This window comes from Pleurodeles waltl, chromosome 4_2 (genome assembly GCF_031143425.1).
Source record: "Pleurodeles waltl isolate 20211129_DDA chromosome 4_2, aPleWal1.hap1.20221129, whole genome shotgun sequence".
In the NCBI taxonomy this organism is placed as follows: Eukaryota; Metazoa; Chordata; class Amphibia; order Caudata; family Salamandridae; genus Pleurodeles; species Pleurodeles waltl.
Genome location: NC_090443.1, coordinates 304,957,333 through 304,981,591, shown reverse-complemented (window position 1 = coordinate 304,981,591; position 24,259 = coordinate 304,957,333). Strand labels below are relative to the sequence as shown.

Here is a 24,259-nt window from a genome sequence, read left to right as displayed (position 1 = left end):
TACCACAAAAGTACTTTGTATTGCTGCCCCTTGATAGAGTTGTCACAAGATGCAATTTGCTAATTCGGCAACTGTTTTTGATTCTCCTGAGGGAATTGTAAAAAAAAATCCTAGGCTATAGTTTGCCTTTTAGTAGCTGGTTCTTCTTCACTGTGTTCTCCAAGTTGTTCCTGCTACTGGTGGTGCTCCTCTGGGTGCTTGCTGCTCATTCCCTCATGTTGCCATTTTGACAATGAAAAAAGAAAAACAAAAAAACACCTCCAACTCCTTTGCTGTAGTTCTACAGAACATCTGCAATCAATTCTAAGAATCCCAAATGAAAGATTCAAGAAGGGGAAAATGGGTGTGAACTTCCGTAAGAGATTAAAGAAAGATGTGTTCTCCAAACATCTTTGTTTCCAGGTCACAATATTCGTGTTCTTCGGCGGCGTTTTTTTTTTTTTCCCAGTGAATGTGAATATGAATATATATTCAAACATGCATACTTTTTTGACAATCACCAACATCACAAATTTGTTATGTAAAACTGTAGGTAATACCGTTGAGGTGCAAATGTGCATCATGTAATTTGTCTAAAATTACTTTATAGAAGTCGAACCAAAAACTATAAATGTTTTCTGTAGTAACACTGTTGGGGGTCACAGTATGAGATTATTTAGAGGGAGCCGTTGGTAAAACCTACTTCCTATCTACAAGTAAAAATATCTGGAAACTTCTGCCATTTAAAATAACTGATGTTGTGAAAAATACGAAAGTTATAGCAGGAAAACTGTATTAGCCTGCACCTCATCGGTCTGTATTAACAGCCATACAACAGGCTTGAATGCTATATCATGCGGCATGAACGTGAGGGCATCCACCTAAACTAAGGAAATGCCTCCTTGGCATGGTTACCCCCTGACTTTTTGCCTTTGCTGATGCTATGTTTTGATTTGAAAGTGTGCTGAGGCCTGCTAACCAGGCCCCAGCACCAGTGTTCTTTCCCCTAACCTGTACTTTTGTTTTACACAATTGGCACACCCTAGCATCCAGGTAAGTCCCTTGTAACTGGTACCCCTGGTACCAAGGGCCCTGATGCCAGGGAAGGTCTCTAAGGGCTGCAGCATAGCTTATGCCACCCTGGGGGCCCCTCACTCAGCACAGACACTGCTTGCCACCTTGTGTGTGCTGGTGAGGACAAAACGAGTAAGTCGACATGGCACTCCCCTCAGGGTGCCATGCCAACCTCACACTGCCTATGCAGTATAGATAAGTCACCCCTCTAGCAGGCCTTACAGCCCTAAAGCAGGGTGCACTATACCATAGGTGAGGGCACCAGTGCATGAGCACTGTGCCCCTACAGTGTCTAAGCAAAACCTTAGACATTGTAAGTGCAGGGTAGCCATAAGAGTATATGGTCTGGGAGTCTGTCAAACACGAACTCCACAGCACCATAATGTCTACACTGAAAACTGGGAAGTTTGGTATCAAACTTCTCAGCACAATAAATGCACACTGATGCCAGTGTACATTTTATTGTAAAATACACCCCAGAGGGCACCTTAGAGGTGCCCCCTAAAACCTTAACCAACTACCTGTGTAGGCTGACTGGTTCTAGCAGCCTGCCACACTCGAGACATGTTGCTGGCCCCATGGGGAGAGTGCCTTTGTCACTCTGAGGCCAGTAACAAAGCCTGCACTGGGTGGAGATGCTAACACCTCCCCCAGGCAGGATCTGTAACACCTGGCGGTGAGCCTCAAAGGCTCACCCCCTTTGTTCCAGCACCGCAGGGCACTCCAGCTAGTGGAGTTGCCCGCCCCCTCCGGCCACGGCCCCACTTTTGGCAGCAAGGCCGGAGGAAATAATGAGAATAACAAGGAGGAGTCACTGGCCAGTCAGGACAGCCCCTAAGGTGTCCTGAGCTGAAGTGACTAACTTTTAGAAATCCTCCATCTTGCAGATGGAGGATTCCCCCAATAGGGATAGGATTGTGACCCCCTCCCCTTGGGAGGAGGCACAAAGAGGGTGTACCCACCCTCAGGGCTAGTAGCCATTGGCTACTAACCCCCCCAGACCTAAACACGCCCTTAAATTTAGTATTTAAGGGCTTCCCTGAACCTAAGAATTTAGATTCCTGCAACTTACAGAAGAGGACTGCTGAGCTGAAAAACCCCTGCAGAAGAAGAAAGAAGACACCAACTGCTTTGGCCCCAGTCCTACCGGCCTGTCTCCTGCCTTCTAAAGAAACCTGCTCCAGCGACGCTTTCCCCAGGACCAGCGACCTCTGAATCCTCAGAGGACTGCCCTGCTTCAAGAGGAACAAGAAACTCCTGAGGACAGCGGCCCTGTTCCAAAAAGACTGCAACTTTGTTTCAGAGGAGCAGATTTAAAGACCCCTGCAATCCCCGCAAGAAGCGTGAGACTTGCAACACTGCACCCAGCGACCCCGACTCGACTGGTGGAGAACCAACACCTCAGGGAGGACCCTCCGGCGACTCCGAGACCGTGAGTAACCAAAGTTGTCCCCCCTGAGCCCCCACAGCGACGCCTGCAGAGGGAATTCCGAGGCTCCCCCTGACCGCGACTGCCTGACTAAAATCCCGACGGCTGGAAAAACCCTGCACCCGCAGCCCCCAGCACCTGAAGGATCGGAACTCCAGTGCAGGAGTGACCCCCAGGAGGCCCTCTCCCTTGCCCAGGTGGTGGCTACCCCAAGGAGCCCCCCCCCCCCCTTGCCTGCATCGCTGAAGAGACCCCTTGGTCTCCCATTGGAAACCCGACGCTTGTTTGCACACTGCACCCGGCCACCCCCGCGCTGCTGAGGGTGTACTTTTTGTGTGGACTTGTGTCCCCCCCGGTGCCCTACAAAACCCCCCTGGTCTGCCCTCCGAAGACGCGGGTACTTACCTGCTGGCAGACCGGAACCGGGACACACCCCTTCTCTCCATTGAAGCCTATGTGTTTTGGGCACCACTTTGAACTCTGCACCTGACCGGCCCGGAGCTGCTGGTGTGGTGACTTTGGGGTTGCTCTGAACCCCCAACGGTGGGCTACCTTGGACCCCAATCTTAACCCCGTAGGTGGTGTACTTACCTGCAAAACCTAACAATACTTTACCTCCCTCAGGAACTGTGAAAATTGCACTGTGTCCACTTTTAAAACAGCTAAATGTGTTTTATGTAAAAAATATATGCTATTGAAATTATTCAAAGTTCCTAAAGTACTTACCTGCAATACCTTTCAAATGAGATATTACATGTAGAATTTGAACCTGTGGTTCTTAAAATAAACTAAGAAAATATATTTTTCTATAACAAAAACCTATTGGCTGGAATTGTCTCAGTGTGTGTTCCTCATTTATTGCCTGTGTGTATGTACAACAAATGCTTAACACTACTCCTTTGATAAGCCTACTGCTCGACCACACTACCACAAAATAGAGCATTAGTATTCTCTTTTTGCCACTATCTTACCTCTAAGGGGAACCCTTGGACTCTGTGCATACTATTCCTTACTTTGAAATAGTGCATACAGAGCCAACTTCCTACACTAACGCTGTCCTACTTTTTAGTCTGAGTATTGAAATCAATATGGTTTGGGGCATCTGTAAATCCAGCTCGAGAAAGAAGCTTTCAAAGAGTTGATCCGGTCTTGTTTGAATGCTCACAAGGTCACACTTCAGCAGGCTCAGGTTCAGATTGACCAGTTTATCTTCACTCTACAGATCATTCCGATGGAATCAATAGGACAGGTTGTGTCAGGTTTGAGAGAGAAGCACTATGGAACTAGATTATCAGGCAAGTCTTGGCAATCTGGGCATCATTCTTTGATCACTTTAATGGTTCCATTGTGTTTCCAGCTCCTGTTTGGAAAGTTGAAATGAGTCTATACAGACGTGGCAAGCAGAATCGACTTTGTGGAAATTTTGCATTCTGAGTGGTGTGCACAGATCTAGCCTGAGAAGGTTGTATCTGGTCTGATTAAGAACAGGATGGTCACTGAAGAGTTCCCCCATCCTGGTTGCCCTGTATGCCTGGACAGCTCACTTCCATGATCAATCAAGTGGTGCTTTGGTCAGATAGCATGCCTGTTATTAAACCTATCAAGTTTGAGTGTGGCAAGGGCACAATGGCACTCCAGTTATTTAAAGACTGTTCTTATCTGATGACCAGGGCTAAATGTGGCCCTGGAGATATGAAAAATGCTGATGCATTTTCGTGTTTCAAGACACATCATATTCAATCATCCAGGGGCAGGGGAAGAAGCCAGTCTTTTCCAGCTGTTCTCTAACCTTGGAGTACCGTCCTACCAAACCTTTTAACAATTAGCCGAGCCTGAAAAGGCCACCTCATAAGCTTCTTTAGTTTAAGTCGCTTTCTGACCTGCCTAAGAGGGACACCTAGGTGGGCTGCTTTCCTTAGACACCTGAAAAAGAAAGGAAGGTCTTCAGACTTTGCCTGGAGGCATGTTACCGTCATCTTCTCTATCATGGGAGGGGCTCACCATTTCTAATATTCCTACCACGTTCGTTGAGACATTAAGTGCATGTGAGAAACTTAAAGGGCAGTCAGGAAGATTCAATACAGCTGACAGATGTGGGCAAACTAACAGATTGCAGGTACTTTGCCACATATCTGTATAATCAGCCTATGAGGGGGCTTTATTCAAAGCATCCTTTTGTAGGTGCTTTTATTGAGTGTTCAGTGTGGCGGAACTGGTGGCACAGTCCAAAATTGATCTTCAAATTGGGTTGTGGCAGGGAAACATTTGTTGCATGACACCCTCTCACTATACCTCCATTTTCCTGTAACTGACTGGGGGGGAGGGAGGCAGGGGGGTGGGGTTGGCGGAGGATTGGTTCCCTACTTTTGCCCGTTGACGGCACTGTGCAGCTATTAGATTGCACCTGGTCTGCCAGGCTAAGGTGCTATCTATGACAATGGCATGCCATTGTCTTAGTATCAATTTAGCAAAGTGGTGGAGCTAGTTATGTGGGCAGCTGGTATTATACTTCATTTCAGCCCTCATTCGTTTAGAAGTAGGGCAGCAAACTCCGTCCTGAGTTGGTGTTTTGTAGCCAGGACTAGAAAAAATAATTGTAAGATGGAACTCTGATTGTTACAAGCGCAACCCTTGGCCTAACTTGCTCTAATTGGCACATTACATTTCAGGGTGCAATGTCCTTTGTGTTTATTGCTTCTTAAAGTGTGTTTTACCTCCTCATCCTTGTGCATTAGGGATCATGGAGCCAGCAAAATATTTTTCCTAAAGCAGTAACAGAAAGATCACACATCCCAAGAAGGATCTGGAGACATGGTATAGTTAAAGAGCTTAATTCAGCCAAGTACCTTAGATGGTGAATGGAGAAACATCTGAGCACAGGGTATGAAGGCCATACCCACATTGGTGTTTGGGCGAGGGGAACAGTTCTTTAATGAGGACTATGCCCATTAACTCAGACGGGCACTCATTTTTTTGGCTCCCTGGTTGCAACTGCAGCACAACACATTTGTGGTAACTAGAAGAAGGTAGACTGGCTGAGCAACTAGTTCAGCCTGCGGCGAGGATGGACTTTGTGGTTGGACGCAAGACAGGTAGACCGGTTTGGCATCCTGCTCCAAATTAGAACAAGTATCCTGAGGCCCTTTTTTTTTTCTCCATAAGTGTGGTCTCTGGAGTAGTAACAGAGCTGGTAGAGACGCTTAAACAGATGTTTCTAGCCCTTTGTACACTCTCCCTTGGTGTCTTGGTGTCCAGGGGTATTGGGAGATGGTGTCTGCCCAGGGGGCCAAGATCAGCCCAGGCACATCTCCCCGGAAGGTATCAAGGACCCTCAAGGGATGCCCCTGATATTGTTCGGGTCAGTGTTTTTGCTGACATTGTTTATTGTTTTGGGAATTGAAATTAGGTTCTTAAGAGTCAGCAAGGGTCCCCAGGTGTAGGTGGGGTTCCTGATGTGAGCAGATCTGGAGGAGACAGGTGGCAGTCAATCACGAGTGTAGTTTTGGCAGTGGGTGGGGTGAGGTTGTTTAAGTTAGAAATTTCTGTCCAGCTTTCTACTCAGTTCAGCTCGAGTGTTTTAATACCTGAAAATGTCTTCATTAATAAAAAAAAAAAATTAAAAACAGGCAGCCATGATCTAGGCTTAGTTATTGGGTGGTACACCTTTTTCTTGGGGCCCATTCCTTGGTTCAGCCGTCCACTCCTTTAGCAATGTATGAGTGGCCACTGGGAGTCACTTCTGCTTCCCACACTATTCCCTTATAATAGTGGTGACTCCTTCAATCGAACACAACCATGACAGTTGCCACACGGAAAAGTTAAACCTGTCTGCCAGCAGTTTTTACCTACATGCATGCTCATGATCTGTTACTAAACAATTTTTAAGTTAAAAAAATAAATAAATTCTACCTTCACCACCTACCGGCTTACCAAACCTTCTCCTACCCTGGACCCACCACAATCTCCCAATTCTTTCAGAAAAGCTTCGAGCCCAACAGGGGGATGGAATTGGTTTTAATGTATCTCACCTTTGCCCTGCGCAGATCTTTCTCCCCACCAAGCTGTGCTTCAATCAGGTGATCACAGTGAATGGTGGAGGGCACAGCCACCCGGGGTAGGCCACTGCTGATAAACTGGAGCATAGCCATCTGAGCTGTGGCATCCTGCATTGCCACGCGGTCCGGCCGCAGCCGCAGGTATGTACGTCCTCGCTCTATGTCCTGCTTCACCGGGTCATCCAGATGGCCATACACTATCTTCTCGGACAAGGTCAGTGGACGATCCAGCCTAGAAGATGGGAATGAGAGAAAGGATTTACCCCAGCTATACTGCCAAACCCAAACTTGCCACTCCAATTCTTCAAATATTTGCTTCGCACTGAACCGCCATTTTTTTTCCTCAAGTGTGTTGTAAAACAGTTTTTGTGTAGAAGGCACTGAGAAATTGATCAAATCAAAGCAAGCAGAAAAGGATTAAGATATGTACCTGAAGTCACTTAAGTGTACCAACACGATCTACTCACACCACAGTGTGTCAGCTCTGCCCATCACCCAACAGCACACATTTAACCTCTGACAGGTAGTCAGGGTATCCACATTTCATAAGCAATCATCACTTGGTCTTCACAGATTACGCTGGGGCTTTTACAGGAATTACTGTGCAAAGGACATTTATGATCACGACTAACAGAATTACTGTGGCTCTGGAAATATAGTTAATAGGCAAATATTCCACAAAGATTCTCTGAGCACTGTGGAGATTCCAAGAGACTCCAAAAAAAAAATTTGAGACACTATGAGATTCAAGAAGTATTCCCAGACATATACTCCACCAGTTCCACAGCTATTCTCTAAAATAGCACTCCTGTAATTCCAGAGATATTTCAGGTGTCTGTGGGGTTTCAGAGACACTACATAAGAGATTATTCATCTACACTTAAATTTGATACTCCCATATTCTGATGATTTTATGGACACTTTAGACAAATATCCTTCAGGTTCCAGAGAGATACCATATGTGAGCATTCCAGAGTTTCCATGTTCTGCAATAGAGAAAGCTTGAAGATCCAGAGATTCAACAGAATATGTAAGAGAGTATTTTTTTCCTGAGGTTACAGACATTGCCACATTTAAAAGGTTTCAAATATTTCTTAAACTCATGTTTTAGAGCAGGTGCCTCCAACCAGTCGATCGTGAGCTACCAGTAGCTCCCAGACACCTTCAGTCCTTGTCAATTCAATTTTGGAGGGTGACAATAAAATGACTGTGAATGCTGTTAAATGGGAGACATTAAAATTCAAAGTTACTTTAATGATTAAGTGAACGCTCCATTTTAATTTTCTGCCATTTCAAAGTGTCACATTTACCAACAGACCTCTCAGTAGCCACTGTCCCATATGTATAACTGAAAAATAGCTTTTTTTTTTTTAAATGGGAGATATTTGAAGTGCAGAAAAATGTTCCTTATTTAAATTTTGCAGAATATTTTTCTGCACTTCAGATTTCTTCCAAAAATGGTTGTATGTTTGTGGTACATATGTAACAATGCCACATACGGTGAAAGGTATGTCCCGTGCTACAGAGTTGCATAAAACAAGCTCTCATACAAGTTTATACATCCCCCAAAGGCCACACACTCAATGACACATGGCAACCATGTCATAGTGCCTCTAGTGGAAGTATTTTGTTCAAACCACAGAATCTGGCTCTATGGCCATTAGGCTTAAAGTCAATGAAGTTGGTTGTGGGGGTGTCTGGTAAGTATGCTCGAGTTGTCTAGCCTTCAGTAGCTCACTATGAATGTCACTGATCAGAAGTAGATCTCACTACAGAAAAGGTTGGAGACCCCTGTTCTAGAGGCTGCATAAGTATTGCTCTCAGCATTTTCCAGATTAGCTAGAAAAGGTTGCTTCTTCACAACACCGTTTTCAACCAGGTAAGGAAGAGACTATGGGGAAGAACTCAGGGAAATGTTTTTTCTTGTTGACTTTCATTGCAGCAGAGGAGCTTTTAGGCAAGAGACAGCTAAAATAAAGCCATTTGGAGATTTATTTAAAAAAAAAAAAAAAAGTCCACTGCCTGATTTAGCCCTGCCAGCATATATGCTTGTTACACATCATAGGAATCTTCATCACAATCCCAACACTAGAATAATTCTCTGCTAGACGATAAGCAAGCCGCTCAGTCTGATAATTCGTACTGGTATCTTCGAAACGCTGAATGGCCCCATTTGCGAACATGAACCCCCATCATAACACATCTGTTGACTCTCCATTTTGTAAATGTATGTTTATCTAAAGATGGTAGAAAATCTGGGATAAAATATATCGATATAAAAGGTGAAAGGAATTGTAAGCCCCTTTTCAGGGGATGAGAATAGTCACAAGGCTCATGTGTTTTTGGCTAGCCAGGAAACTTGCTATGTTGATATGGTTCCTATTAAGTGATCTGACAGAGCCCAATTAGGAAAGCCGTCTCCAAAATATATGCAAGACTATGCAGCCACAGCCAATCAACGCAATCTAACATTTTGTAGTCTATGCAGAGAAAGAGCAAGTTCTTGTGTCTCCTTTGTGCATTTCCTACATGGTGTAGTGGTTGTGTGGTTTTGTCACTGCACAGTTGTTCAGGATAAACCCAACTGATGTGTGTATGAGGCTCGGCACCAACCCCACTCACAAATAGACTAGTAGCCAGGACGCTAGTAAACAATTTAGCTTCAATATTTACTAGCAAGATTAGCCCATAAGAAGCTCAATTCTCCCAATCTTTCTCAGTCTTTGGTATGAGTACTATAGCAGCTACTTACAGTAGCAGTTCTTTCCTGTGGTGCCCAGGTCATTGTAGAGTTTGCCTACAACAGGTGCAAACAATGCTCACAAAAAGTTTAATAAATAAACTCCAGTGAAGCAGTCAGGCCCTGGGACCTTGTTTAATTTGTTTAATTGTTTCAGCTTCATGCCTTACAATGTATATAAGAGAAAAGAGTCCCATTCCTTCCCGGACAATCACCTCGCCAAGACAGGTAGGTTGACCGTCTGAAGGGGGTGGGGTGTGTTTGTGAGCGAATTGGGGTGTCTAATTGTGTGGATGAGTGGGGGGGGGGGGGGGTCTGTAAGTCTGTGGACATGTGGGGGTGTGTGTGCTGCAGACAGGAATGGGGGATTCCTGTTGCCGGGTGCGATACCGCCTGGGTTTTTGTGGCAGAGTGACTTCCACAGAAAGCCTGGTGGTTTGCAGATTAGTAATACCGCTGGCGGTCTTACCTCCGGCCCAACAGTCCAACCACCCTGAAGGTACTGGCAGCGTTGTGGAGGTATGGCTTTGGCCAAACCGCCAGACTCAATGCGGCAGTCTTTACACTCAGGTCTGCGGCATTAAGACCGCCACACTCGTAATGAGGGCTTAAATCAGTAAATATTGAAGCTGTGGGAGCTCAGGGCTTTCTGTCAGTATAGAACCTTTGTAGGCCTCTGATCTGCAAGTGAGCACTGAACTGCGCACCCCTCCCCTGCAACGGGATCATATCACCACGCCAGGTAGCGGAACATTGTGGCCCACTCCTCCAAACACTGGAATAAGTGCTCTCAGTCTCCACACATGGAAACTGTGGAGGGTAAACACTGTCCTTTGACTGCGCCCCCAACCTACAATCACCGAGTAATGGAGCAAATGGCTGCCACCCCAGAGCACCACCAATGCACCCGCAGAGACTGTAGCAGGAAGTAGGTGGGACAAGTGGATTTTCCAGGACATGTAGATCTCATTAGCATTTTGTCCCTTGGCCAAGTAGATTTTAATAATTCCACACCCCTGAACTAATGAATGATTGAATGCCACCCTGAGTAGCAGGCTATCTTCCCTGCCTCTTCCGCCCCTTCCACATCAGGCCTGAACATCAATCCAATCCTAAAACAGGTTCTCTGTCCCTTTCAGAAAACAAACATTAGCTCCTTTTTGCACCTAGGCTTCCATCAACCCTAATGGCCTTTTTTTTAATTTAGCATCCTAATAGCAATGCAGTGGCTCCCTCAGACTCCTCATGCCTAGTGCTGCTGCACCGGTTTCTCCAGCAATAGCTACTGCCTTGCTAAGAAGACTGTCTATGCCCTTTGTACATGGGCTACCACCTTACCAAACCCACCTCTCTGAATAAGGTGTCTCCTTTGCATCAATTTTACACTTTCAGGAAATTGCTGGGAGGTCCAAAGCAACACTAGCACAGCAAGTGTGCAATGAACCATGTTGAAAGCAAGGACTGTGGTTTACATGGTCCCTAATACTGCTCAACCCTGGAGGTACTGGACTTGCAGCAATGATACCTATAGTCCTGCAAGGCAAGCTGTCTGCTGTGCCCACTAAACTGGGCCCATCACGCCTATGTCTGAGGCCCAAAGAAGACATTATGCCAGTTTGTATTACAAAACCAAAAACTATTAAGCAGGACTACAATCCTAACAAGGAAATGGACCCATACTAAGCTTTTTTGTAGTAAGACACCCATAACTGGGGAGCAGTGACCATTCACACCCCTGCCCCAATACCTGACGCACCAGTGGTTGCATCCTTTTTTGGGACACCTCCGACTTTTCCTTGCATTTATTTTTCATTTTAGCTGTGCAAGCCTTATTTTATATGCAGTTATTTGAAGATGAAAAAACAACAAAATACTTAACAGAATATTTTTTTCTTTTTAGCCACATCTTAGACTCTACCACACACATTGACCCCGTCCCATGGCATTTATGAATAAAGAATCCACACCATCTATACATTTCAAGGACTGCATGTGAATAAACACACCCGGAAACACACCAAATAAACAAGGTTGTGTGTCCAAGCCATCTGCATTTACAAATGTTTGCAGAGACATCTGCGCCCCTGACACCACCCCTCACCCTCCCCCTGAATACATCTACACCCTCTCCTCCCTCTCTCCCCACCCCCCCCCCCCCCCCAAAGAAGCCACGGCCCACAGTATGAAGACATTTGCCTTATCACAACGTTAGTAGCCTATGTGTTCAGCAATAATACAGATAGCCCCATTATTCAAGAAGCCTGTTGTGCTAACAACATGTGCTCTCTTGGGGGAGAACAATACTATGAGCTCTGTACCTAAATGGTAGTTTGTACAAAATGTATTTAACACCTTTTATTCTTGGTCAAGCCACACTCCAAGTTCAAGAGTGATTCTTTCAATTGTTACAGTACAATGTTTTACAGCAATCCAAAGTGATATTATGCTAGGAAATGGTTAGGGGCCTGCAGTGTTCAGGGATCAGACAAATCACTCACCGCTTTCGCACAATGTCGATCTTCTTCTGCAGTGTCTCATAGCAGACGTAATCATTGGGCTCAAAGTGACTCACTGCCACCTTGCGCTTCTGGCAGAGTGCCGCAGAGACATGGTACCGCCGAACCCCATGGTTTAAGACTTGCTAGAGTTGGAGAGGAAATGTCAGAGCTTTCATTAGACCTATAAAGCAAAACTAAAAGGCTTGGCTTCATTACATCAACAAAGCAAGAATAAGAGAGCAGCAACACAATTACAGTTTTATCGAATGAAGCCCTAAAATTTTGAACAATAAAACCATCATATCTAAAACCGCAGTGGTAACCATGCAAGGGACGGAGTTTTGAGAAGGAATAAAAGTGTAACTTGTTTTTCTTACTGTGAGGTTACCTCAATTGCCCCCCTTCCTACAATGGTCTCTCACTTTTGATCTGCCTTTAACTGCTTTTCCAGTGTTGTTTTCTCTATAGATAGCTTTCACACTTCTGCCTTAAGTTTTATTTTAAGCAAGACTTGCATCTCTTGCTCTTTTATATATGGAAGCATGACAAACATGTTTGGGTGAAATGTGATCAGGTACCCATCAAAATTTAGAAAAATTCCCAGAATTCTTTGCCACTCAAAAAAACTATTTGCTTACTAAACCATTTCACCAAGATTCATTATTGTTTACAAATTCACATACAAATCTCTTCTATGAGAATGTTTTTGTAATATGTTTGATGTGTGCTGCTAAGGCTGCCAGAAGTAGGGCATGAACATCCCACAAGACACTGGGGTGAAACTGGGCTCTAGGGTACTAGTGGGATAAAAAGAAATTGTACAGCAAAGGACAATCTGGGCTGAAGGCCGGTAGAATGTCTTCATCATAGGTCACACTTCAAATTGTAATTGAGGAAGCAACCACCACATAAGTCATTCAGAACAGGAATGCACCAACAAGGAGATATGCCTTAGATACTTTCCAACACTGACCATCAAAAGCACCACTGCAAATGTACATATATGAACAAGAGGATTAAAAAAATATGGCATCTATGAAAGATCCAGTGCTGAAAAAACAGATGACATCAAAAGGAGGCTATGATTCTTTAAAAAAAAAAAAAACCTGGGCCTATGTGTCCAACACAAGCACAAAAAACCCTAATTGTGTAAACCAATCATAAAACTCTCAAAGATATTAGCTGAAAGCATTCCTACATTCCAGTGCATTGGGAAGAAAATAAGGGGAGTGCCACTGATACTATGTACACATCTAAGAAGACTGGAGAAATACATGCAACAAATTACATCCAAGGTGAACAGGAAATAGGGCTAAAAAGAGCTATTTTGTTATTCTCCGCCCAAGGACACTGTCAATTGGAAGATGTTTGATAGTCTAGGGAAGACTACCCACCATTTGAGCTAACATGCCCCGAAGACTACAGTACAGAAACAGAAGGATGTGGTAGGCTACACTTAACAAGAATGATATTTAAGTTGCAATTTTGCATGGTGCTTAAAACTTAGGTCTAATTTTAAGGTATATATTGCTCCACTAAAACCCTTCAACACAAGCTGCCACCCTAGTCATAAGCACACACATGCTACTCTAATATTATACATTCAGGGGATGGGGAGCAGCACCACAACATCCAGCATGGAACTGAAACCCCAACAGATATCTATGTACTCCTTATCCTAACCATTTATGTACTTAAGGTGTGCGCATATAAGCACCCTTAAAACATGGATCTCTGATCTCTCCCAAACATGAACAGACAAATAAATGTATGTAGTCTCAGCTCACTCACTGCAGCATACAATAATTCTATGGCAAAACTCAGAATCATACCTTCAAGCATAATTGTAGGATCCTTACAGAGACTGGCAAGGGTGAGAAGTGAACAAGACATAGTGTAAGCTCACCCGGTCATGCTGGCCGACAATATTAATCTCTGGATATAGTATAACTCAAAATGTGGTAAGGAGAAGCCACCTCACTGGATTGGATTTAGCCCACACTATGCCTGTGGATATTATGTGTGGGCAGCTGTGTATGAGATGTCTGTGATAAGGGAAATCACTGCAACAAGAACCGTCCAGCTACACTCAATGACACTGATTAAAGATGTAAGAATGTAGTGAACTGAGTGGTGGCTGAAGGTTGGACCCGTGAAGGAACCTCTCTATCAGCACAACAGAAGTGCAGAGACTTTAGATCACCTCCTCCCTCTGTGGATTACTCACCAAGTGGGATGGGTTTACTATAGTCACATTATATGATACTCAACCAATTTTATTAATCGTACATTTGTTCCAATCTTTAAATAATAATATGAGAAGCTCCAAAAAAAATTACAGCTTATCGGAAACAGCTCAACTTGAATAGTTCACTTTGTTCACGAAGATGCAACCAACCACAGGTAGATTGCTTTTTATTTTTTAAACAATAAATTCACCCTGATAAAGGCTGCAGGTAACGTTAGGAAGAAAACAATGACACCTACTTGCAATCAAAATAAAAAGGCTAGGAGGATTGTGTTGCATTAAGGGATATTAAGCATTATATGGACATGTGTAACAAGTTATTATATTGAAAAAGCCACAGCTGAAACCAATAAGTCTGGTTTACAACTGAAGTTAGTATGGTAAGACTAAAAAAATGTATACACAAATTGGACAAGTAGTAATTGCAAAACAACAGACAGCTATGGGGGGGAAACAGTTCACTGGGCTTAAATGTTTGAAATACTCTGAAAGGAGGACTAAAAACTGGCAACTGTCAAAAGGCTAGATACCGTAAGAATACTAAAAATCAAAAATATATTTCAGCAAAGAGATGAAACTACATAAACTACATACCCTAACAATCTATGTTCATATGCAGTAAAGAAGTGATTTATTATGAGGGGTATAGTCTGGCACAGACCCACTATTGATATCCAAGATGACTGAGGAGCCACCAGAACCAATGGGTTCTCAAACATCTTGAAAGTGAACCCACATTCCAGGGAGAAATTATTAGCTCCTTTCATAAAAGATTTCTGAAAGGAACACTTAATCCGGACACCTTGTGAGAACCTGTAGTAAATGAGAGAGGGGGAGAGAGAGGAGAGGAAGGAGGGAGAATGGAGAGAAAGAGAAAGAAGGGAGAGAAAGAGAGGAGAGAAAGAGAAAGAGGAGAGCAAGAGAGAAAGAAGGGAGAGAAAGAGAAAGAAGGGAGAGAAAGAGAAAGAAGGGAGAGAAAGAGAAAGAAGGGAGAGAAAGAGAAAGAAGGGAGAGAAAGAGAAAGAAGGGAGAGAAAGAGAAAGAAGGGAGAGAGTGGTGCGTGTGGGTGGGAGGTGTGTGGTGTGTCCAGACCATAAGTTATATAGAAGGATGCTCTGGAGGAATTTACAAATTTCTAGCAATTTATAATCACATACTAAAATTGGTTTAGACAATTGTGGAACCCTAGGTAATGGCAATATACTAGAAATTGAAAAGGATAAAATAAAAATCAATGAATGTTCAAAAGTCTCCTTAGTTTGTTGTTTCTGTATGTCAAAATGGCTGAGGCCAAGCTAGCCAGGTGGAATAGTTTAACCTCCCTGGTAGGCAGCTATCAAGGCACAACACAATGAAACCCAGCTTCAGATTAAAACAGAGAAGTGGCACTGTAAGAAAACTGCACTAGTTAAAAAAAAAATAAAAAAAAACTTGACTGAAAATATAAGATATGTAAAATATAAGATATCTATCACAATCACTGCACGAAAGAACATCCCACCCCATGACTCACTTTCATACCATGGAACATGCTGGCCGCAAATCTAAAATTAATGACCCTAGGTGATGACAGTTTATTAACTAAAAAAAAATGTTTATTTCCAAGAAACGTTTGCAACACTAGCAAAAGTTTTAGAGAGGTTCTCAAACCACGTATTTAACCTAGCCCCACCAATAAAGGTGTCCTTTAGGTGAGCTTGTATTTAGGTCAGCTTTTCAGTCTATTTATGATGTCTTAACAAAAGTAATGCTTGTAAAGAGACATCATACCTACACACACTTGACTTATTACAAATGCGCACCCAGACTTCAATGTTGCTGGAGGTGTGTACTTTTAATACTACCTTTGAGCCTCTCAATCCTTTTCTAGAGAGTTAGACAGCAGGAGGATATGGTCTGGGATACTCCAAAACTATCAAAACCCCATGTAAGAACAGACAGCAGAAGCACATCAACTGGCAACTATTGCTTTAACTTCGATGTGAATCCTTTATTTTTCAAGAAGGGTCAGTGCTACATGCTGCTTTGTCTAACACTGGAAACACTGTATTGACACTGTAGTCCTACAAAGATGGAGTAATTGTAGGAAGCTGGGTCTTGGTTACAGAAGCTCCCCTGCCCGCTCAACCTTTTGCTGGGTTTTGATGAAGTATATTAGGTTCCTGCTAACCAGGTCCCCAGTGCAAGTGTTCCTTCCCCAAAAACAAGAACCCTGGTTACTGAATCCCTAAGAAGCTAAGCCTTTAGCAACTCTGTAAGCCCCTAGTAAGTGGTACCCCTGGTACCTAGGGCATAGGTACTAAAGAGAGTTTGTAAGAGCTGCAGCATAACTTGTGCCAATCTAAAGGACCCAGCACCAACCTCATGCAGACTGGCATTGCTGACTGCACGTCACGGTGCTCCAAAAAGTGGAAAGAGGATAGGGCACAGAGCCCAAATGCCATGTCCTGTTAACACTATGTAATATTTATAAGTCATCTCTGAAGCATGCCTTACAGGCCAGGTCTGGTGGTTTAGTGGACTACTGTGTCCACTGTAGAGGCCCGAGTTCAACCTCATGGTGACAGGTTCATATCCTGGCGCGTCCACTCATCTTTTCATCTTTCTGAGGTCGATAAAATGAGTACCAGTGAGTTGGGTGCCAATAAACATCTGTTATTAAGCACCAAGATACCCTTCTGGGTGAACATGCACTTTATAAATGCATGTTATGTTAAGGCCCTTTGGCAAGGTGCATTATATTACATATGTGGACATATCTGCAAGCCCCTGCTATGTCTGTCCATTCTTAGACATTGTAAATCAACAGGGAAGCCATTTTAAGTAGGTGTTGGACACTAGGGATGTTCGGTATCAAACATATTGTATAAAGCCTTCACTGATTCCAGTGAGTGCTTTATTAATATATGGACCCAGAGGGCACCTTAGAGGCGTCCCTGAAAACCTACCAACTGCGCTGACTAGTTCTAGCCAGCCTGCCACCAACAGACAGGTTTCTGACCCGACCGCCTCCCCAGGTGAAAGCCCTTGCTGTCAGGAGGTCAGGACCAAAGCCTGCTCTGGCAGTAAGGGTTCCTGCAAATCTCTAGTCCAAGGCAAGAGGCATCAAAGGAGACCAAAGCTTTTGGTACGCAGATCTGGCTTCCCTCAGAAGGGGGATGCCGACCCGGACCCAGGGCCCATTTAGCACCTGGACAGGGGGGAAAATTAGCTATTCATGAGGTGTGTTGCACTGCCAGGCTGGACACACCTCTAGTGTGACCAACCTGACTAAACCTTAGGAATTCCACCATCTTATGTGGTGGAATTAGGCATTTTAGACAGGGTGAAACCCTCTCCCCAAAGGAAGTAGTCATCTAGGGGGTGTAGTGACTGAAGGGGTAAGTAGCTTATTGGCTGCTACCGCTCACTCCCTCAACGTCCCCTAAACTGAGTATTTAGAGGACCCCCTGATTCCAGGTAATCAGAACTTCGCTGGACACAAAAAAGAAGCCTGCTGACCCAAGATCCGAGAAGCATGACTGACTTGGCGCCAAGCCTGCCTGCAGCGCCCGATCCTTGAGGCACAACTGACATGTCCTGCCACTGTACAGCATCCAAGAAACCGGGAGAGCTGCCAGTGCTTTCCAACTCACCAAGAACTCCCTAGGAGCTGCTTCCCTACACCACTGCACCAGGTCTCCTAGCCCAAGCTTAAGTGGGCCAACTGTGTCAGCGTGATTCCCAAGCCCTCCATGGACAAAGATCCAGCTTGTAAGGATTTCCCGAAGGCGTTTGCAGCCTCTTTCAGCAAACACCCCTCAACCGTGTCAAGCTCTGTTGACAGACCAGACGGTCCTCTGCACACATATCAAGATAAAGAGGACCACTGGTGTCCCCACGATCCCAAACCCACTTGTTGGTTTGCTCGAACTGGACACCCAGTCCACACTTACAGCCTCTTTCTGCAGGCCCGCTCTACTGCGACTGCCACTGATGACAGACATCTGACAGTCTAAGACACCTCTGCACCCAGACACCCTGGTCCAAGGAGAACAGGACTACTGATGTCCCTACATCCCCAACCATCCCAAGACTTGAACCTCCTTGGTGGTTCACCCAGACTTGAGTTCCAGTCCACCCTGCAATATCTTTATGACCGGACTGATCCCAATTGACTTACACAGGGCACCACTGTACACGACCGCCCTAGTGCTGCACGAGGTGACCTCGTGGTGTGGCCTAGGACTTACCCTGTACTCACCTTAAGTACAAAAGACTGGTCCTGTATGTTGGTGTGAGTACGTGTTTGCCTTGTATGTTTTCTCTCCCATAGAGAGACACTGCAGCTACGGAAAAATGCACTGTGTTAACTATTTTGAATGCTAAAAATCAATATCTCGAGAAGTACTCACTTGATTATAGTGGAGTGGGGTAGACTGGAGTGGCATAGACTAAAGAAGAGTGGGGTGGGGGTGTATAGGGGTAGAGTGGCAGACTGAGGAAGAGTGGAGCAGATTGGGCTAAAGTGGAGTGGGCCAGATTAGGGTGGATTATAGTACGATAGATTGGAGCAGTGTACCGTGGAGTGTGGTACATTGAATGGGATACATAGGAATGGGGTAGTTTGTAAAGGGGTAGATTGAGTGGAGCTGGATAAAGTGGTGTGGGGGTAGATTGGGACAGGGTATACTGGGGTTTTAAGGTGGATTGGGTAGAGTGGGTTTTATTGGATTTGAGCAGATTTGAGTGGTGTGTGGTATGGCAGAGTGGAGTGTGGCAGACTGCGGTACAGTGTAGTGAGACAGATTGGATGGACTGGAGCTTGGAAGATTTAAGTGAAGTCGGACAGACTGAGTGGAGTCAAGTTAGGAGTGAGTGAGAGATTGGGGAAGAGTGGAGTAGGGTAGATTGAGTGGATTAGAGTAAAGTAGATTGAGAGAAGTGGGGTGGAGTAGGGTAGATTGTGTGGATTAGAGTAAGGTAAATTGGAGAGAACTGGGGTAGAGTGGAGGGGCAGATTGGCTGGATTAGAGAAGGGTAACTTGGAGGAGTGAGGTAGACTGGGTGGATTAGAATAGAGTAGATTAGAGTAGGGTGGATTGAGAGAAGTGGGGTAGATTGGAGCAGAACACGTTGGGGTGGGGTAGAGAGGGGTGGGGTAGATTGGAGTGGCGTGGGGTAGATTAGAGTAGAAAGGAGTCGAGTAGACTGCAGTGGAGTTTGTACTGTGCAAACTGAAGTGGAGTAGATTTTAGCAGAGTCTGGTAGATTGGAGTGGAGCCGATAGGGGTAGTTTGGAGTGGGGTAGAGTGTAGTAGGTTGGATTGGGGTACACTGGAGTGGATAAATAAGAGAAGATCAGAGTGGAGCTAGGGCAGCTTTTAGTGGACTACAGTACATTGGGGTGGAGTGGGGTAAACTGGAGTGTGGTTGACTGGGGTAGAGTGGGGTTGACTGGAGTGGGGTAAATTGGGGTAGACTGGAGTGAGGTAGGGTGAATCTGGTGGAATGGGGTAGATTGGAAAGGAGTAGATTTTAGTGGAGTCTGTTAGACTGGAGTGGGGTAGATTGGACCAGACTGGCAGATATGAGTGGAGTGCAGAACATTGGGGTTAACTGGTTTATATTGGAGTGGGGTGGATTGATTGGGCTAGATTGAATGGAGTGGGTAGATTGTAGTGGAGTGGGTGACATTGAGTTGTAGTGGAGTCGACTGAGGAAGATTTAAGTGGCGTGGGGAGGAGTGTGGTTGACTGGGGAGGAGTGGGGTAAATCCGGTGGATTAGGGTAGACTGGAATGGGGTGAGGTAGATTGGAGTAAGGTACGTTTTGTGAAGTGGAGGGACGTAGAGTGGAGTTAGTGCCACAGAATTAAGTGGCATGATGTAGAACAGTCGTGTGTCATGAAGTGATGTAGGTGGATAATGTGTGGTGTGATATTACACTGCCATTACAGACAACACAATTTCAATTGAAATGGCCTTTACATTTGCTCTAAAATACAGTTTTACTGTACACCATGTGTGCAAATGTCATTAGTGTATTGATGTGTGATCCTATTCAAATGTTTCCCCACACTTCAGAATTACATGTGTGCTTAGTTTGTACTATTTGTGTTAAATTCTGAAACATCATGATCAGCACAGATCATATTTGTGTGCTAGAAAAAAAATCCTACACCCTTTCCTCACATGGGTACTCAGCAGAATTGTCACAAATTCTCTCACTTTGAAGTCAGAATAAGAAAGTAAACACCAAGCTTCCTCTGAAAAAAGAGCCTGTTGACATTTGACCTCAGTCTTTGAATGCACAGCAAATGTGACAACTTAAGAACAACTTAAGAACAAGATTTAAAGGCCTATTTACAGAAAGCAAGTTTGTGGAAGAATAAGTGAACAAGATTTGGGCAATGGGAGGGAGTAAGTGAAGCCTGACTGCCTGAAATAAAGCGAGCAAATGGAAAACCAGAAAATCAGAGTTACAGACCACAAGGACTATGGTCAGCAATGGAAGGACTGCACTCCCAGTCAGAATGCTCAGATGTTAGCTGTGCTGTCTGATAGACCTCGACCTAAAAAACAGTTTTGAAAGGGTATACCTATAATACTTCTAGACCAGTGAGAATACACCTTGACACCTCGTAAGCATGAAACTGGAGATTTTCCATGTATCCGACTGGTAGTCATTTTAAAATTAAAACAACATTCTCAAAATGACCGACCGGTTATTCTTAATTTGTTTTTTGTTAAGTACGAGGGAAAGGAGAGTGCACCAGACACCTACTTAACTAGATATCTTCCAAGGAAAAAAATAGCTATAAAAGACCTAGGAATAATCCACTGAGCTGGAGAACATTGGGTACCTCATAATGACGAATGAACGTTAAGACCCTCAACCGCGTTACCGTATAGGAACATAACATGAAAAAAAAATGTCCTAGGTCAGTGTAGTATATACTGAGATAGCAACGCGTTCTAGGAGTTTGTCCAGTGGGGCCTGCAAAAATAGATGTAGGAAAAACAATATTGGAAAACATAATCTAGCTCCTTCGTTATAAGAAAATAAACGTGTGGATGTAAAATGTTTGCTAGTCAATCAAACGTTTTGCAGGGCTGTTAGTAACTCCCAGTCTGACCGATTTTCGGATCACCTTAGGCTTAAATGTGGTGCGTCTGAGGCATCTACCTATAAACGTTTATCTACTATTGAAATCCAGAATCGTGTAGTCCCACGTGGCGATACAACGCCATTCTAATGGCAGACTGTACACTATACATATACACAACATTAAACCACGTATATTTGTTGCTATGCCAACCGAGGCTCCGAGCAACGCGAATATCATTGAATGCCGATGTCGTTTGGAATTGTTGCATGTGATAGATATCGGATCGCAGATCACCCCCAGATGACCAAAGGGGACAATCCTTAGATTGGCAAGTACAGCAAACATGACCCCAGCCCCCCAAAAACTAATGGCTTTATAATTAGCGTCAGTTTAATGGCGTATTTATCAGGGGCTCATTTAATGGCACATCTGGACACATGGTTATTTTTTGATAGACCACACAGAAGAAAAACTACGCTGACTCAGTCCCTTTCTCCAGTTCGCTGCTTCTTAGCCCACTTCACCTTGACGTCACCTTGACCGTTAGGTTAACAGCGCGCGGAAGGCTACCCCACAGCCTATACACAGACAAACCGTATTACGGACCCTCATTCACTCACACAAAATCTCACGGCACTAGCTTGTAGGAGAATCATGCTAGTCAAGTTCAAAAGAGTCAATGGTTCAGACTCTGCCCAACGTGGCCCGGAGGCCCATGGGTATGAGGGTGCACCACAGGCCGCTTCCCTGGCAGACCCTGCCTGCTCCCTTCACTCCCCCACCCTGTGGAATACTACGCGGGGCAGGTTACCCTCACCTGGAGCCGGCCGGCTGACACACAGTAGGACACCATTTTGTTCACTGACAAAGATGAGGGTCGCCTGAAGGTGACGTCACGAGCGGGCGCGTCTTAAAGGCTCGGTTGGGAGGCGGGGCTTACAAATCTAGTGACCAATGACCATGCGGAGGAGGAGTACTCTGGGCTGTTGGTATCCTCCCATCTGACCTAGTAGTGCTTTCGGCTTAGAAAACTATCTCAAAACGTGTTTGTACACATTTAAAATGAACAGAAAAGATAATGCTTTGTCTTGTTTATTCTTCTAGAGTAACAGCCATTGCGCACGGGATTGACGTATAGAGGTAACAGAAGGACAAGGGCGACAAAGGTGAAAATAGTGGCTAAGGCATCATGGACAGGCATGTGACAGGCGTCATGGACACTGAAAAGAGGCTACAATGAGGGTGGATTAAAAGACAGACTTCTCACTCTTAACAGCAAATTATTTGAAGGGTTGTTTAGTCGGTGCAATATTGTGTGTCAGTTGTAGAGGTCGGTAAGCCAACCAACTAACAAGAAGAGCCGAACCAAGGGTTCTTGCACGAGCCGAGCCCTGATAATATTTGTTATGTAAAGCACACACCACTACATTTTTCCAGATTACAATTTTATTTGTGCCAGTTAATTAATACCATTGAATAAAGTACCAGAGTAAAAAACGTCATAAGTATGCAGTTAAAAGGGCAAAGTGCACCCAAGAGTAAATAATTTGCTCCGGGCTTTGCAAACGTTTTTTCTACGAAGTTTATTTTACAGAGTGAGTACGCAACTGAATGTTCGGAACTTGAAGCTACAATAAAACACATTTCTAACATTCACAACAAAGAATTTTCCATTCTATTAAGGACACAGAGGCAAGGATTATGATTCTCTATGCTTTCTTTTTTCCACGAGCCAATAGTATTAAAGTAAACAAAAATAACAGTCACATGGTCAAGTTTAGAGATGGCACATATATATACTCCTTGCCAGACATAACTCCTCTTTCTTTGCGCAATACAAGACAATAACCAATGAACTTCCCAACAAAGTCTAAAACTCAACGCGGGGAAAAGAACTACTTCACTTGAACTTGAAGTTAGCAGAAACCGGGGACCTGGCTTCCAACTTGGTCTTGCTTCCACGACTATTCAGTGCACCAAGCACTCCAATGACTCCCAGACATCAGGGACGTAGAAAAATCGATCATTTGTCATCTTGTCCTACTGAGAAAAAAGAGACAAAGAGCTGTAACCTTCACATTCTACCTTCTGTGTGTACAGTCACTGTGAAAAACATACTTCTAATGATTAGGGAGGGTATAACATGTAGCATGTGAATGCTGATCCATCATACATGACAGGAAACAAAACAGATACACCCTTTTTGGTAAACTAGCTAGGTATGATAATCCTCGCTTCTGTGTCCATAATAGAATTGAAAAGTCTTTGTTGTGAATGCTTGAACATTTTTTATTCTATGTCAGAACCGGAGGTTCAGATTATGGTAGTTTAAAGATGATCCATCACAATTGATGCAACATCTAGGAATGGTTTATAGTAAAACTCTTAAAAGTAGATTCAGAAGACCAATCCGCAGCTTTCAGAATGTCATCTAAACGAGGCCCTAAAGAAAATGATGTTGAAGCCATTCGCCCCTCCTCGAATGCACGCCAAATTTTGAAGTATCAATACCTGCCTCATTGGGGGCGTGGCCAAGCCGGCATTCATGGCGGGACGCAAGCTAAGAGAGCTCGGCGTCCCGCCCGGCTCGTCCTACGCCACACGGGGGTTTGAAGGCCGGCGGCGCTTGATTAATTGAGGTGCCGGGCAGCTGTGGGGCCCCGCGCAGTAGCGGAGCTCGGTGCTGGCTCCCCAGAGCGGTGCAGAGCGGAATCGGGCCGGGCCCATGTGGATCTGCGGCCCACCAGGCTCGAGTGAGCGGCGGGCGCAGACTTGCTGCGTCGCTCGAGCGTGGTGCGGTGAGGCCCGGCTGCGGACACCAGCCTGGTGGGGGCCCCCTGGAGAGGCAGTGCCCCATCGGGGGCGAAGAGGAGCAGGAAGATCCTGCAGAAGCGGCGGGGTGCGCCGGCATCCCGTGAGGAGCTCCTGGGCACGGTGGGGGAGAGCCAGGCCTGCTGGCCGCGTGGACTGGGCTGCTGGCTTGCTCTTGGCTGGATTGTTTCCCTAGGGCCCCAGTGGCCTGAGTTTGGAGCACAGTGGCCTGGAGGAGTGAGGCAGGAGGAGGGCAGTGGAGCAGCGGTGGGCTGGACTGCTCGTGCTGCTGCGCAGCGCTGTATCGGGGGCACAAGCAAGCGGGCCCAGCCCTG

The 24,259-nt window shown here is 44.9% G+C and overlaps 1 protein-coding gene across 1 annotated transcript in view; it reads right to left on the bottom strand.

The window, feature by feature from the left end:
- Positions 1 to 22,052, bottom strand: part of ACO2 (aconitase 2) — a 347,285-nt gene extending 325,233 nt beyond the window's left edge. Inside the window, exons 1-3 of the mRNA XM_069231254.1 lie at positions 21,931 to 22,052; positions 11,776 to 11,918; positions 6,511 to 6,769 (exon numbers count right to left, since the gene is read on the bottom strand). Of these exons, the coding sequence (XP_069087355.1) occupies positions 6,511 to 6,769; positions 11,776 to 11,918; positions 21,931 to 21,966 (438 nt within the window). The 5' untranslated portion in view covers positions 21,967 to 22,052. The remainder of the gene's footprint in view (positions 1 to 6,510; positions 6,770 to 11,775; positions 11,919 to 21,930) is intronic.
- Between the last annotated feature and the right edge of the window lie 2,207 nt (positions 22,053 to 24,259).